Below are 13982 nucleotides of genomic sequence, written 5' to 3'. Positions count from 1 at the left end.
CTCAGTGGGGAGTCTGCTCAAGATTATCTCCCTCTGTACTTCCCATGCTCACTCTTTCTGTGAAAGAAAGAAAGAAAGAAAGAAAGAAAGAAAGAAAGAAAGAAAGAAAGAAAGAAAGAAAGAAAGAAGGAAAGGAAAAAGAAAAGAAAGAAAAGAAAAGAAAAGAAAAAAGAAAAGAAAAGAAGAAAAGAAAAGAAAAGAAAGAAGGAATTTAACACATGGTCTGCTCTATATCATTCATATCGATACTAGGTAACTTATAATACATAGGTAGTTTATCTCTCTATCTCTACACCTGTACATTAGTGTTTGGCATTCATTCAAAAAAGTACTACTAAAGCAAGTAACAAACTTGTTCTTTGCAACCTTGTTATAAACTATTTCATATAAATTCTGTCTATATTTATATGTACTATCTTCTAGAGGCTTTTAGTTTCAGATTAAATTGCAGTTTAAATAAAAGTCGTATTACTTTTGGTAAAGCACCAAAATGCTTGTTGAGAACTTTACCCTTGAAAGAGGAGAAAACAGTTATAAATTTGTACGGTTCTGAGTCAAATATGGTCAGGTTTCGGATTTCACAGTTAAGTATAACTTAGGAAAATGAAAAACATTTATGTTAGGAATTTTTTTTTCCCAGAAAAGAGGAAAAAAAAAATCAAACCTTTGATCTCATTCTCTTCGTGTGCTTTTAGTATTTTAAATGCCAAAAAGTTCAAAATGTAATAGCCTTAAAATCTAAAACTGTTCAATATAAAAGAAAAATGTTAGGAGATATATATCCTTACATTTTCTCCCTAGAGAATACTTTTTTTTTTAAGTAAGAAAAGAAATATGCAAATTATGTCTTATCTAGTGTGGTGAAGTAGAAAATACAAAAATCTAAGATTAATATTTCAGAAAAAAATCTCTTAAAAGAGACAGTTATTTCTGTGTACATTATAAGATACTGCTACTTTCATTTACATTTGCTAGTATAATTTAGTATACCTGACTTAAAGTAGAAGTTTCATAGTCACCAAATGGTTCAGAGGTGGGTACAAGCTCTTGTACTTGATACAATACATGCAAAAAGCAGAAACATAATGTTTCAGTTTGTAAAGAAAATTTTTAGAAAGCTTTAATCTTGTTGTTCATCTTATTTTGGTGGCAAAAGTTGCATCTAAGTAGCCAATGCATGTACTATATCAGTTACCTATGGTAATTACTCCACAGTGTGATCCCCAAAGCAGCAGAAGCATTAGTTGAATACTTCTTAGAAATGCAAATTCTAGGGTCCCATCTGAGACCTGCAAGAGAAACTCTGGGTTAGGGCCCAGGAACCTGTTTTAATAAGCTTTCCAAATGATGTTGATGGATGTCCTTGTTTGAAAAGCAATGGCTTAAAACAATGAAATTTCTAGAGGCCCCAAAACAAGCTTTTATGTTCTAGATTCCCCCAAGGAGGGCACTACTCCTGCCTTGTGGGTGAGACAGTTCTTTGTTATGGTAAATGTTGCGCTTCCCTGGCCATCTGGCAAAAACAGCAATAAGTAATGCTATTTGCCTTGTCCCCTGGGGTTGTTAAGAACCTTGTTAAGGGGACGCCTGGGTGGCTCAATGGTAGCGTCTGCCTTCGGCCCAGGGCCTGATCCTGGAGTCCCAGGATTGAGTCCCATATCGGGCTCCCTGCATGAAGCCTGCTTCGCTCTCTGCCTATGTCTCTGCCTCTCTCTCTCTGTTTCTCATGAATAAATAAATAAAAATCTTAAAAAAAAACAAAAACAAAAACAAAACAAAACCTTGTTAAGAATCACAGATAGGGGCAAAGGCTATTTAGTCCTTCCTTTCTCCACCTGGGATCCAATCCTCTCCAAAGACCTTGTTTGACCACATTCTTCCCTTCCTTACCTAAATCACTTCCACTAGAAGAAGAAAGGAAAGGTGATCCTGCTGGCTTGTAGAAGCATACAGCAAAAGGGTGGGGGTAGGGACACCTGGGTGGTTTAGCAGTTGAGCCTCTGCCATGGACAAAGGGGGTTGATCCTCCTGGGATCAAGTTCCATATCAGGCTCCCAAAGCAGGGAACCTGCTTCTCCCTCTGCCTGTGTCTCTCTCTGCCTCTGTGTCTGTGTCTAAAATAAAACCTTAAAAAAAAAAAAAAAAAAAAAAAGGTGGGAGTGATAGCACAGACTGCATTGAAGCCAATTTTACTAGTTATACCATACATCACTATCCCATTTTATATTTTTTCCCCAATGTCAAGGATCAATTCATTCTTTCCAATTCTAAATATTTTATAGAAATTAAGTGGGAGGGATCCCTGGGTGGCGCAGCGGTTTAGCGCCTGCCTTTGGCCCAGGGCGCGATCCTGGAGACCCGGGATCGAATCCCACATCGGGCTCCCGGTGCATGGAGCCTGCTTCTCCCTCTGCCTGTCTCTGCCTCTCTCTCTGTGTGTGTGACTATCATAAATAAATAAAAATTAAAAAAAAAAGAAATTAAGTGGGAAAAAACTGGATATTTACCTAAAATTGGGTATTTCATCATAAAACTTAAAATCATTTATATTTATATATATTTATATAATATATAATTACATATTGTATATAACTACAAAATTATATATTATCAGAATATCATGTCTATCTTATGTATTATTAAATTATTATATTACATATTATTATACATATATTACATATATAAGTATATAAATATATAATAGATATTAAATATGTAAATATGATATTACTACATAATACTATATATTATATACTACATATGCTATTATGTAATACATTATAGTATGTATATTATATATAGTACATAAAAATTATATATAAATATAATTATATAATAATATATAAAATATGCAAATAAATATATAAATATATTTAAAATATGCTTGTAATATATATGAATGTTGATAGAACTATTTTGGTACTAAGATAGATCCACTAGGATTGAAAAATTATATATTCTCTTAGAACTATAAACTCAGCAATGATTTATATAAAAGGAGCTAGAATATATCAGTTTGTCATTCTTGTTCTAAGAATTCTTATGTATCTACCTCAAGCAAATAAAATCTACAGGGCTTAAAGCCCTCTAGAAAGATGGAACTTAGGATATCCTTCTACGGAAAAGCTCCCATTAGTTTTCTTCTTTTACCTCAAACTGGTAAGTACATATTCTACACTGGGTGGGGTGGGGGAGATGGGAAGGTGAATGAGTGGTAATGTTTAAGGTTTTTAGTAATGCACTACCTTCACATCAGTCTCCTCAGGAGATGATGCTCTCATGTAGCTCAACAGCAAAACCAAGATCTTGGGTAAACCTAATTGGTCCATATTTCTAAGACAGTATGATTTTGAAACAGATTGTAATTGAAACAATCATCTTCTTGTTACCTTTATCTTCTATAAGGTCATACTTCTGAGACTCCTCCCCTCATATGACTGATATGGTTATTCTAGGCTAGGAGCAACTCCTAATATAGGAACTACTCACCTAAAAACTATTGGAGAATAGAGATAGCTATAGGGAAATATTGCATAGAGTGGCTTAGGGTAGCTCTATTCTTAGTCTTCTATCATTCTCTTTCATACTCAGAGGACAAAAATTTAGAAGGGAAGAACAAAAGTGTCTCTAGACTTAACAAAAGGACTCCTCAGTTTCACAAGTATTTATCCTAGTTCATTAGAAGAGAAATTACACAGTTATTTGAGATCAGAAGTAATAATAATATATAATAATATATAATATAGTATAATATATTTTATGTATATATAATGCAGTAGGAGACGGTTGAAGATTTTCTATCAGGGCATATGATTAATATTAACTTACATGTTTCATTTCTTACTTTTGCATAATTCTTCTTATATAGAACCATTTAATCACAACTATCTGTACAAGAACTTTGACCATATACATTTAAAAATGAAAATAACTCAATCTGGAATTCAAGTTAGTAGGTATATTCTTCACAAAATAATTCCTGAGTCAATAATAATAATAATAGATACATAGATTATAGATGGGAAAAATGTTCTTACAGTAGCATGGCAACTAATACATATAGAAGAATGATGGAGCTGAAAAATCACCATCTTGTAACTATCACAGGCAAGAAGCATCAAATGAATATAAAGTAGTGAGTGAAATTTCGAAAATAAGGCATTATGTAGTCTTAAGTATCTCCTCATAAAATACTTATTAATTCAAAAGAGCAAGATAGTCACATTACAGTAGAGATACCTGGCAGATACCACCTTAACCAAATGATTAAAGTTAATGTCACCAGGCCCAAACTGATGTAACATGCCTTCTGTTATGATGCACTGAGAAGGCCACAACTTCCTTTTGGTGATGTCCCTGCCAAAATGCATTAACTTGAATCTAAGCATGAGGAAACTAGACAAATCGAAATTGAGGAATGTTCTACAAAAAAACTGGCCTGAACTCTTCAAAACAGTCCATGTAAAAGATAAAGGCTAAGAAACTTTCACATGAAAGAAGACTAAAGTGACATGACAATTAAATGTACTACAATCAGCTGGACTGTGAACTAGATAATAGTACATACCAAATTACATAGCCTATTTCAATAATGGTACTATGGCTAAGAGAAAAGCACCAAAAAAAGTCTTTGTTCGTAAAGCAGTTTAGCTGTTGGAGGTAAAGTAGCATAAAGTCAACTTATTCTCAAACAGTCCATAAAATACAATAGTAGTACTAGCAGTGGTAATAGTAATAATAATGACAGTAGTAATAATGATGATGTAAATGAAATCTTTTTTTTTTTAAGATTTTATTTATTTATTCATGAGAGACACAGAGACAGAGGCAGAGACATAGGCAAAGGGAGAAGCAGGCTCCAGGCAGGGAGCCCGTTGTGGGATTCGATCCCAGGATTGCGGGATCACACCCTGAGCCAAAGGCATACACTCAACAGTGAGCCACCCAGGTGTCCCTGTAAATTAAATCTATATGAGACAAAAGAATTCAAAGTTGCCTGGTTTAAGCAGAAATTTGGGAAGTTAACAAAAAGGATCTATAGTCTCAATTCAAATGAATTGAATAAAAAATTATTGAGTACCTATTTTATAAGGAGCTCACAGTCTATTAGAGAAGGAAAACATGCATATAAATAATTACAGCGTAAGAGAAGCATATCATAAATACAGAAAATGAAGTATAAGAAAAGTACTGAAGAATGCTGACAGGGAGTGACTAATTCTAATATATTCTACTTTATATAATAATTAATTGAATGCACCAACAATTTCATTAATGTATATACTATTTTATCCCCATTCTACAGGTGAGGCAATTGAGGCATAGAGAAGTCGAGAATCTTGCCATAGATTTTCTAGCAGTTAGTACAATAATTCAGGTATGAAACTTAGGCAGGCTGACTCCATAGCACATGCAGAAGGCTTAATGAATAAGCAGCATTTAAACTGATCCTTACAAGATGAGTATAACTTCAACAGAATGGGAAGTGGGTAGAAGAATATATAAGGCAGGAGGAAAAATAAAAGTTAAGGCAGGAGATAATAGATATAGGTCATATAAGGGAAACTGAAAAGTTCAGGGAATGGTATGTAAGATGTGAAGAGCAAAATGGGTAATAACAGAGGTTGGGAGATTACACAAGCTTAAGAAATAAGCCTGCATCATGAGGATCAATATAGCCTTTGTTAGTAAAGAGAATGATTCTTATTACACATACCATAATCTTGATGTAACTCAACAGATTCCACATAAGGAGTCGGCCTTTGTGAAATCCAAATGAACTTAGTACCAATAAAATCTTATTACAATTTAATCTCTTCTAAAAATATCAGAACACGAATTATGAGAACACTTTCATAGTGACCTCCACACCTGTATGTATAATTTCATTTCACAATGATCCTATTACTGTACAATATTGAAATTGCCAGAACTGAAAACAGACCATCTAAAATGCAACAATTCCACCTTAGTTTAACACAGACTATATAAACCTTCCAAGAACAGAGAATGAAACGTAAATAAATCATGTAGCTCTGCTGTTATAGCTCCTTGTTTGTCATAATATTTATGAAAACTAGGTGATCCAATTAAAGGGATATAATGAGTAATATATTCCATAAAGACTGTTAGATATGCAGTTCTAACCAGTAAGACGACCAGACATGAATGCTTAATGTTAGAGCTCTGAGTTGGTAGCGGATGTAATTGATTGCTCAATTAATAACTGAAAATATTATTTTGGCTTCATAGGAAATTAATTATGAGTAAAGCAAAACATGTGGCACTTACAAATCTCTGTATTCGGGCAGCCCGGGTGGCTCAGCAGTTTAGCGCCTGCCTTTGGCCCAGGGTGTGATCCTGGAGTCCTGGGATCGAGTCCCATGTCGGGCTCCCTGCATGGAGCCTGCTTCTCCCTCTGCCTGTGTCTCTGCCTCTCTCTCTCTGCCTGTGTTTCTGCCTCTCTCTCTCCTGGTGTCTCTCATGAATAAATAAATAAAATGTTTAAAAACCAAAAAACAAAAACAAATCTCTGTATTCATTTCTTGGTACATATAAATATTAATGAAAATCTGATTTTCATTTACTACAGTTTTAACCTGTCCAAAATCTACTATAACCAGAGTACACAGAACAATCCAATTGCAAGGACAATAAAAACAAACATACAGAATTATCAAAATGTCAGAAAATATTTAAAATTAAAACATTAAGAAATTCAATAGTGACTATGTTTCATATATTTAACAAAGACTGAAAAATGTATTTAGGTTTTTTTTTTAATTTAGTTTTTATAAAACATCTTTGAGGCAGAGTTCTTAACTGCTCAACAAAATCTTATTCTATTCTGGAAAAATTCTAAATTAGTTCCTTGATTGAACAGAATTGATTAGTGAGATATAGACAATACTTAGGAAGCATCACAGAGAAGAATATGAAAAAAGTAGGTAAACAATTTCAAAGAGCATTTGGAAATCAAAAGTTATAGTTGGCTTGGTATAAAACTAAAGAATAAGTGAACAATTAAAGAAGTAGAACATTAAGTAATGAAAATGTTCTCTACCTAAGAACACCTAAAATGATATATAAAACTCAACAATCATCCTTTGACTATCTAAATGGATTTCTGAGAGTAAGGGAAACCCACAGGGCCTTAACAAAGGGGAAAGAACTAAAAAGTAGGGTAATAATCTTGAACTGACACCACAGCTGTCAGAAGGGTATTTGCTAATAGGGATCTAAACTTTAATAGCAAGATAAAGAAAGGAGGCTAGTCCTGGATCCCTAGCAGTACGTAAAGCTGGAACTAGTTTCACTACATGAAAGTAGAAACCTTGAAAAGCTATATTCCCCATGAAAAGATACATTAAAAAAAGTCCTACTCAATAGCAAAGAAAGATGATAAAAGATAACTTCTATTTAAACCTCAGCTCCAAATGAAAAGGTTAAAGTAATCTTAAGCTTAAAACATAATTTTAACTGGTCTTAAGTTCTAGTACCTTGAGATGCTGGCATAAGCAAATATAAATCCTTTTTATGGAAATGTACTCTTAACCCAGGCCCCACAAAAGTCCCACAGTTTTAAGTAGCCCCAAAATGAATACAAAATATATAATTACAAAACTGATAGGGATATAAAATACCAGGAATGAAATCAACAGAAAAAGAAACTGCAAAATTAGATCTCTATGGACATAGCTTCAGAAATAACAGATACAGAATATAAAATAACAATGCCTAAAACAATTATGAAAAAAGAAAATTGAAACATGAGCAAGGAAAGGTTTATTATAAAAATAATCCAAATATAATTTCTAGCAGTGAAAAATATAATTATTTAACTAAAAACTATGAAATATTCTTTTCAAACAATATTTTTAAAAATTAGGGGAAAATGATTATGTACTGGTTGTTAAAAGATCAAGGAATTTTTAATTTTTATTAGGTGTGATAATGGCATGGCAATTAAGATGGCTATATTTCTTAGATGTATGTACTTATAGTATGACACGTTATCTAGAATTTCCTTCAAAATACTTTAGGAAAGAAAGAAAATGGAATAGATAAAACAAATGTAGGAAAATGTGAGAAATGTTGAATCTGAACAATGTGTGTATGTGAAATTTTTATAATAAAAATAAAAGGAAAACTTGACTCACACAGGGAATTTAAGAAACAAAACATGCAAAGGGGAAAAAAATAAAAGTGAGAGAAAGAGAAACAAATCAAGAAACAGACTCTTGGGAAGCCCTGGTGGTGCAGCGGTTTAGCGCCGCCTGTAGCCCAGGGCGTGATCTTGGAGACCCTAGATCGAGTCCCGCATCGGGCTTCCTGCATGGAGCCCGCTTCTCCCTCTTCCTGTGCCTCTGCCTCTCTCTCTCTCTCTCTCTCTGAATGAATAAATAAATAAGTCTTAAAAAAAAAAAAAGAAACAGACTCTTAATTATAGAGAACTGATGGTTATAGAGGGGAAATAGGTTGGGGATGGGTTACACAGGTGATTGGGATTAAGGAGTACACTTGTAGTGATGAGCACAGGGTGATGAATGGAAGTGTTAAATTACTATATTGTACACCTGACACTCATATAATACTGTATGTTAACAAGCTGGAATTAAAATAAAAACTTTAAAAAAGGAAATAATGGGGGGAGGGGAGAAAACTCAATGGATAGTACAATCAGAATATTAGATAAAGCCAAAGAAAGAATTAGAGAATTGGAGGATGGATTTAAAGAAGGCATTTAGATTATGATTAAAATTTAGAGGAGAAAAAAACCCAAAACCTCACCTTCCTTTGGGCTCACTGCTGTAGGAAGATTATTCCAATCAAGGGTCCAAGTAGGGCAAGGATGGGGAGAAAACATCACTTCAATGCCTTTTTCCTGGAAATAGGAAATAGACTCTTTACAAATTAATGAATTAATAAAACCCTGTTGTGTTTTCTTTTTAATAAATAAATTTTATTCATTTATACATGAGAGACTCAGAGACATAGGCAGAGGGAGAAGCAGGCTCCATGCAAGGAGCCTGATGTGGGACTCCATCCCCAGACTCCAGGATCACGCTCTGGGCTGAAGGCAGGCACCAAACCGCTGAGCCACCCAGGGATCCCCCCTGTTGTGTTTTAGAAGGTCAAATTTCTCTTTTCTTTAGTGGCAAGAAGGAACATATATATTAACAATCATTACATGATCCTCAAAACATTTAGTTACATAAGAAATATATGCTTTTTTTTTAAAGATTTTATTTATTTATTCATGAGAGACACAGAGAAAGAGAGGCAGAAACATAGGCAGAGGGAGAAGCAGGCTCCATGCAGGGAGCCCTATGTGGGACCCAATCCTGTAATTCTGGGATCATGCCCTGAGCCTGAGCCACCCAGGCATCCTGAAATATATGTCTTTTTGATAGCACACTTTCCTATTTTGTTTTAATACTGAGATAATAAAAAAAATGATATTTTAAAATGATCACCTAAAACTATATAGAAATAAATATACTCATACTTAGATATAAATTGGGTGTCAAAAAGAAAAGTCACCTGAAGTTAAAAATTTTATCAAAAACATTCAAGGATAATAAAAAACTGATTCTGCATCTCCATCAAGATCTGTCATTACATATATGAAAATAGCACAGCCTAGGAGTTATATTTATAGGACAAAAAGCCCAACTTCAGCATAACACCCTAAAACATCATCCATACCAATCTTTTATAAGTGCTTATAATGCCTCTAAAAAAAGGATTCCTCTGTCATAACCAAATGGTTCCCAACATTTTCAAAACTGAGGACCACTTTTCAATATATAAAAAAAATTCTCAGGCTCCTTCCCCATGTCAAAAGTTGTACCTTTTTTATTTGATCTGCAGATGGTTGTGTGACATACATATGGATTCCTAGACCCCTTGCAATCACATTCTGGGTATATAGCCCACAGGATAGGTATCCATGGTTCATGTTTTTTTTTTTTTTTTTTATGTTTTTTTATCTTTAGAAATATTGTATTCAAAAGCAAAATCTCTGAGAATCTATCACTAATTTCAGTTAGTTCATGAAATTACTTCAAATTATGAAAATTACTGAAAATTATGAAATTAGAGTGGCCTTTCTGACCACTATTCAAAAAGGACTTCAACTCACATAACCTCCACCCCTTTCACCCACATTACTTTTTGTAGCATTTATCATTACCTAATATGTTAACACATCTGTGTTTTTTCTTTATTAACTTCCACCACCAGAATAGAAGGCCTATCCATGGAAGTCGTCCAATCTGTTCTTCATATATCCCACCTTCAAAACAATGACTAAACATACACATTTTTTGGACTGACTGAATAAATAAATTTAAAACCTTTGGAGAATAAGGGCAATTTTAGAGGCAAGAGTATGCCAAAGAAAACCAAAGGGGGAAAAAAGTGAGATGTGAGTGTTCCTAAGAAATATTTTACTATTTTATACTTCCACGTGGCACCAATTTCATTTATTCTTATGTAATTGGCACAAAAATACTGTGATTACACAAAAACTAATAATTGCTGTATAAATAAAATCATACATTGACATAATTTATGATTTACTATTCTGATATAATATTTACTATTTTTCAAAATATAATTCAATAATTCACTAGTAAGTAGCAAAAACAATGTCTTGCTAAAAGGCACTTTGGTTGTATCTAATATATACTTTCAAGTTGGAATTAAATGAAAATAGAAATTTTAACTTATTTTCAGATTTGAACCTTCTTTATTTTTTTTTAACTGTTGATGTACTGTCCCAGTCATCTTTTATATAACCATAAGATGTGAAATCAGAAAAGGATCCTACAGAATATCTATTACACTCTCCTAATTTGTAAATGGAAAAATTAAGACCCTTTGGTTAAACAACATACCAAGTTAGCTTAGCTACTAAGCTGGGACAAGAATCCAAATCACCTGATCCCTAGTACTCTCTCCATGGGCTGCCCCCAAGCTAATAACTTAAAGTGTTTGAAATACCATGTCAGGCCTATTCCTGAGAAACATGGAACTATCTGATGGATGATCTGGGTTCAAGGACTCCCGAACTGGCTTGCCAAAACTTTCTTAGATCTGCACTAAAGTCTAAAACTTTTCTAATCCAATGTTTCTTCCTTTCCTGTCTCATGCACAGGGGTCAAAACTGCATCACAGAGTGAAGGCTCTCCCAAGCCTCCTCTGTCTCACTTCCCACTACTGAGAGAAAACCTCACAGATTTCTCTCAGTAGACGTCTACTTTGGCGTATCTAATCCCATCTTGGAGTCTGCTTAGGAGATCTAAACTAACACACCCCCCTGTAAATTAAAAATTCAGGATTCCTTTTTATCTTCTTTGTTATTACAAGATGGCTTCTTTTTACAATTATTTGTTAACTTTTCCTGAATTTAAATTTGTTATTTCCCATTGTTTATAAATATATATTTTTAAAGATTTTATTTATTTATTCATGAGAGACACACAGAGAGAGAGAGAGAGGCAGAGACACAGGCAGAGGGAGAAGCAGGCTCCGTGCAGGAAGCCTGACGTGGGACTCCATCCCGGGTCTCCAGGATCATATGCTGGGCTGAAGGCGGCGCTACACCGCTGAGCCACCCAGGCTGCCCTATAAATATATTTTTTAAGATATACAAAATATAAATGTTTTTCCTAATGTCATTTTATTATTAGAACAGCATAGGTAGAAAAATCTGAATCACCAATTTTCTTCCAAGACTGTGTAAGTGTGAATTAAAACTAGCTTTTTAGTTTGTTGAAATTTAAAAAATTAGTATTTAAAAACAAAGCAACTTACTCTACTGATGATTATTTTTAAAAACTCAGGAGGTGAAAATGAGATCTCTATACAGTATGGTCATCTGATCAGACACATCAAGCTTTTGGACATGCTTTGATACTTTCTTCCAAAATTCACTAAATAATCCTATTTTATTGTTTCATCATTGGGCTAACAAAGCTTAACTGATGAGATAAGGGGCTAAAATCTTGTGCTTTTCTAATTCAGCAAACCTTTTGTTAACCATAGAACACAAATTCTTCCTAATCCAAGTGGGAAAATATAATGTATTTTTCCAGTATGACTGAGATGAATAGCTCAAATGACTTCCTGATTTTCCCTCTATTCAAATAAAACTTCAAATAGTTGAAGTTAAAAGCAAAACATTTTTGTAAACTGTTTAGAATGATAGAGAAAACAAAACCTATTTGGAAAATTTCTATAATTAGTATTATTAGAAACAAACTTTGTAGGGGCATCTGGGTGGCTCAGTGGTTGAGCATCTGCCTTTGATTCAGGTTGTGATCCCAGGGTTCTGGGATCGAGTCCTGCATCAGGCTTTCAGCAGGAAACCTGCTTCTCCCTCTACCTATGTCTCTGCCTCTCTCTCTCTGTGACTCTCATGAGTAAATAAATGAAACTAAAAAAATAAAAGAAAAGAAACTTTGCAGGAAAGAGGAAACATCATATGTGTTATATAAAAAGGCATTAAAGCAAAATTCAAAGAACTAAAAAATCTTAAATTTAGACCTAACTTTCAAAAGTAAATTGAGATATTCATTTTCATATTCTTTAACTTCAAATCATCTCAAAATTTAAAAGCTGAAACCAAAACCTTGCCAATAGGGAAACATCAGATTAAAACAATACATTTGACAGACATGATATGACCTTGGTCAAGGTCTTGAATATTAAAAAAAAAAAAGTTTTGAAAAAAATACTTTTGACTTACTTGACTCCAAAGACACACAGTATTAAAAATCTCCAGTTTACTGTACCTCATTTATATGCAAAAGACATAGAAATATTAATTGGGTAAGGGTGATGTAAAATAGTTATAAATAAAATTTAAAGCAAAAGTAATGTCAATAAATGATTACAAGCTGAGGCAGAATGCTCAGGAACATTATCACATGGAATTTTTCAAAGAAAATTTTAATAAAAACATTTTAAGTACCATTAACTTGGTCATAGTGGGTCTTGGTCCTCCTATAAATGAAGCATCATTTTGCTCCTCTACATCTGGGATCTCACTTAAGTTTGAATATTGTTCATTTGAGGTGGTCAGCAACTCTGGTAAATGGAGAAATTGGATCCCACACCGAGAAGCTGCTGCTTTTACTCGTGGCACTTCCTGAATCCTCTGGTACCAAGCAGCCAGCAGTGGAAATTCTATCAGCTTTTCAGAAAGTTTCTTGCAGATAATTACCTAGGTGGGCAAAGAACAAAACATGTTGTTATATATTTTTTGTTTATATAGCTATACTGAGGTACCTTTACGTACCATAAAATTCACACATTTTAAGTGTATAGTTCAAACAATGAATTTTAGCAAATGTATATAGTTGTGCAACTACCACCACAATCCGGTATTAGAACACTATCACACCAAAAAATTCGGTTGTGACCACCTGCAGTCAATCTCTGCTTCCCCAGTTGGTTATAAGCAACCACTGATCTGCTTTCATGTCTATAATTTGCCTTTTCTAGTATTTCATCTATGTGAAATCATAAAATGTCTTTTTTCACTTAGCATTAAGTTTTTGAGGTTCATCCATGAAGTTACATTTATCAGATTTTTAGGGGAGTTAAACTATTCTGTATGATACAATAATGATGGATGCATATCATGCATTTGTCGAAACCCATATAACACTAATACAAAGTATGGTTTGGGTTATAGTAATGTGTTAATGTAGGTTCATCAATTGTGATAAATGTACCACTTTGGTGCAGGATGTTGATAGTAAAGGAGGCTGTGGGGATGGGGGGATAGAGGATATATAGGAACTTTCTGCACTTTCTGTTCAATTTCACTCTAAACCTAGAATTACTCTAAAAAATAAAGTCTATTTTTAAAAGATATTTTAAAAATCAAAACATATTATTTAAATAAGACTAACAAAGGACTAATGTCTTAGAAATAATAAGAGGCCCAAAAGGTATTTGTGAATTACTTG

The 13982-nt window shown here is 33.7% G+C and overlaps 1 protein-coding gene across 3 annotated transcripts in view; it reads right to left on the bottom strand.

Moving 5' to 3' along the window:
* GSTCD (glutathione S-transferase C-terminal domain containing) overlaps nucleotides 1-13982 on the bottom strand; it is a 124597-nt gene that overhangs the window by 92815 nt on the left and 17800 nt on the right. For all 3 annotated transcript variants that reach the window (XR_013370781.1, XM_077882191.1, XM_077882192.1), the window contains 2 exons: nucleotides 12980-13231; nucleotides 8791-8884 (listed from right to left, as the gene is read on the bottom strand). Coding sequence is in view for 2 of the 3 variants with exons in the window: in XM_077882191.1 (XP_077738317.1) it covers nucleotides 8791-8884; nucleotides 12980-13231 (346 nt within the window). In the remaining variant the exon portion in view is untranslated. The remainder of the gene's footprint in view (nucleotides 1-8790; nucleotides 8885-12979; nucleotides 13232-13982) is intronic.

The sequence above is a fragment of the Canis aureus genome, chromosome 33 (genome assembly GCF_053574225.1).
Source record: "Canis aureus isolate CA01 chromosome 33, VMU_Caureus_v.1.0, whole genome shotgun sequence".
Lineage (NCBI taxonomy): Eukaryota > Metazoa > Chordata > Mammalia > Carnivora > Canidae > Canis > Canis aureus.
This window is presented reverse-complemented; position numbering and strand designations above follow the sequence as displayed.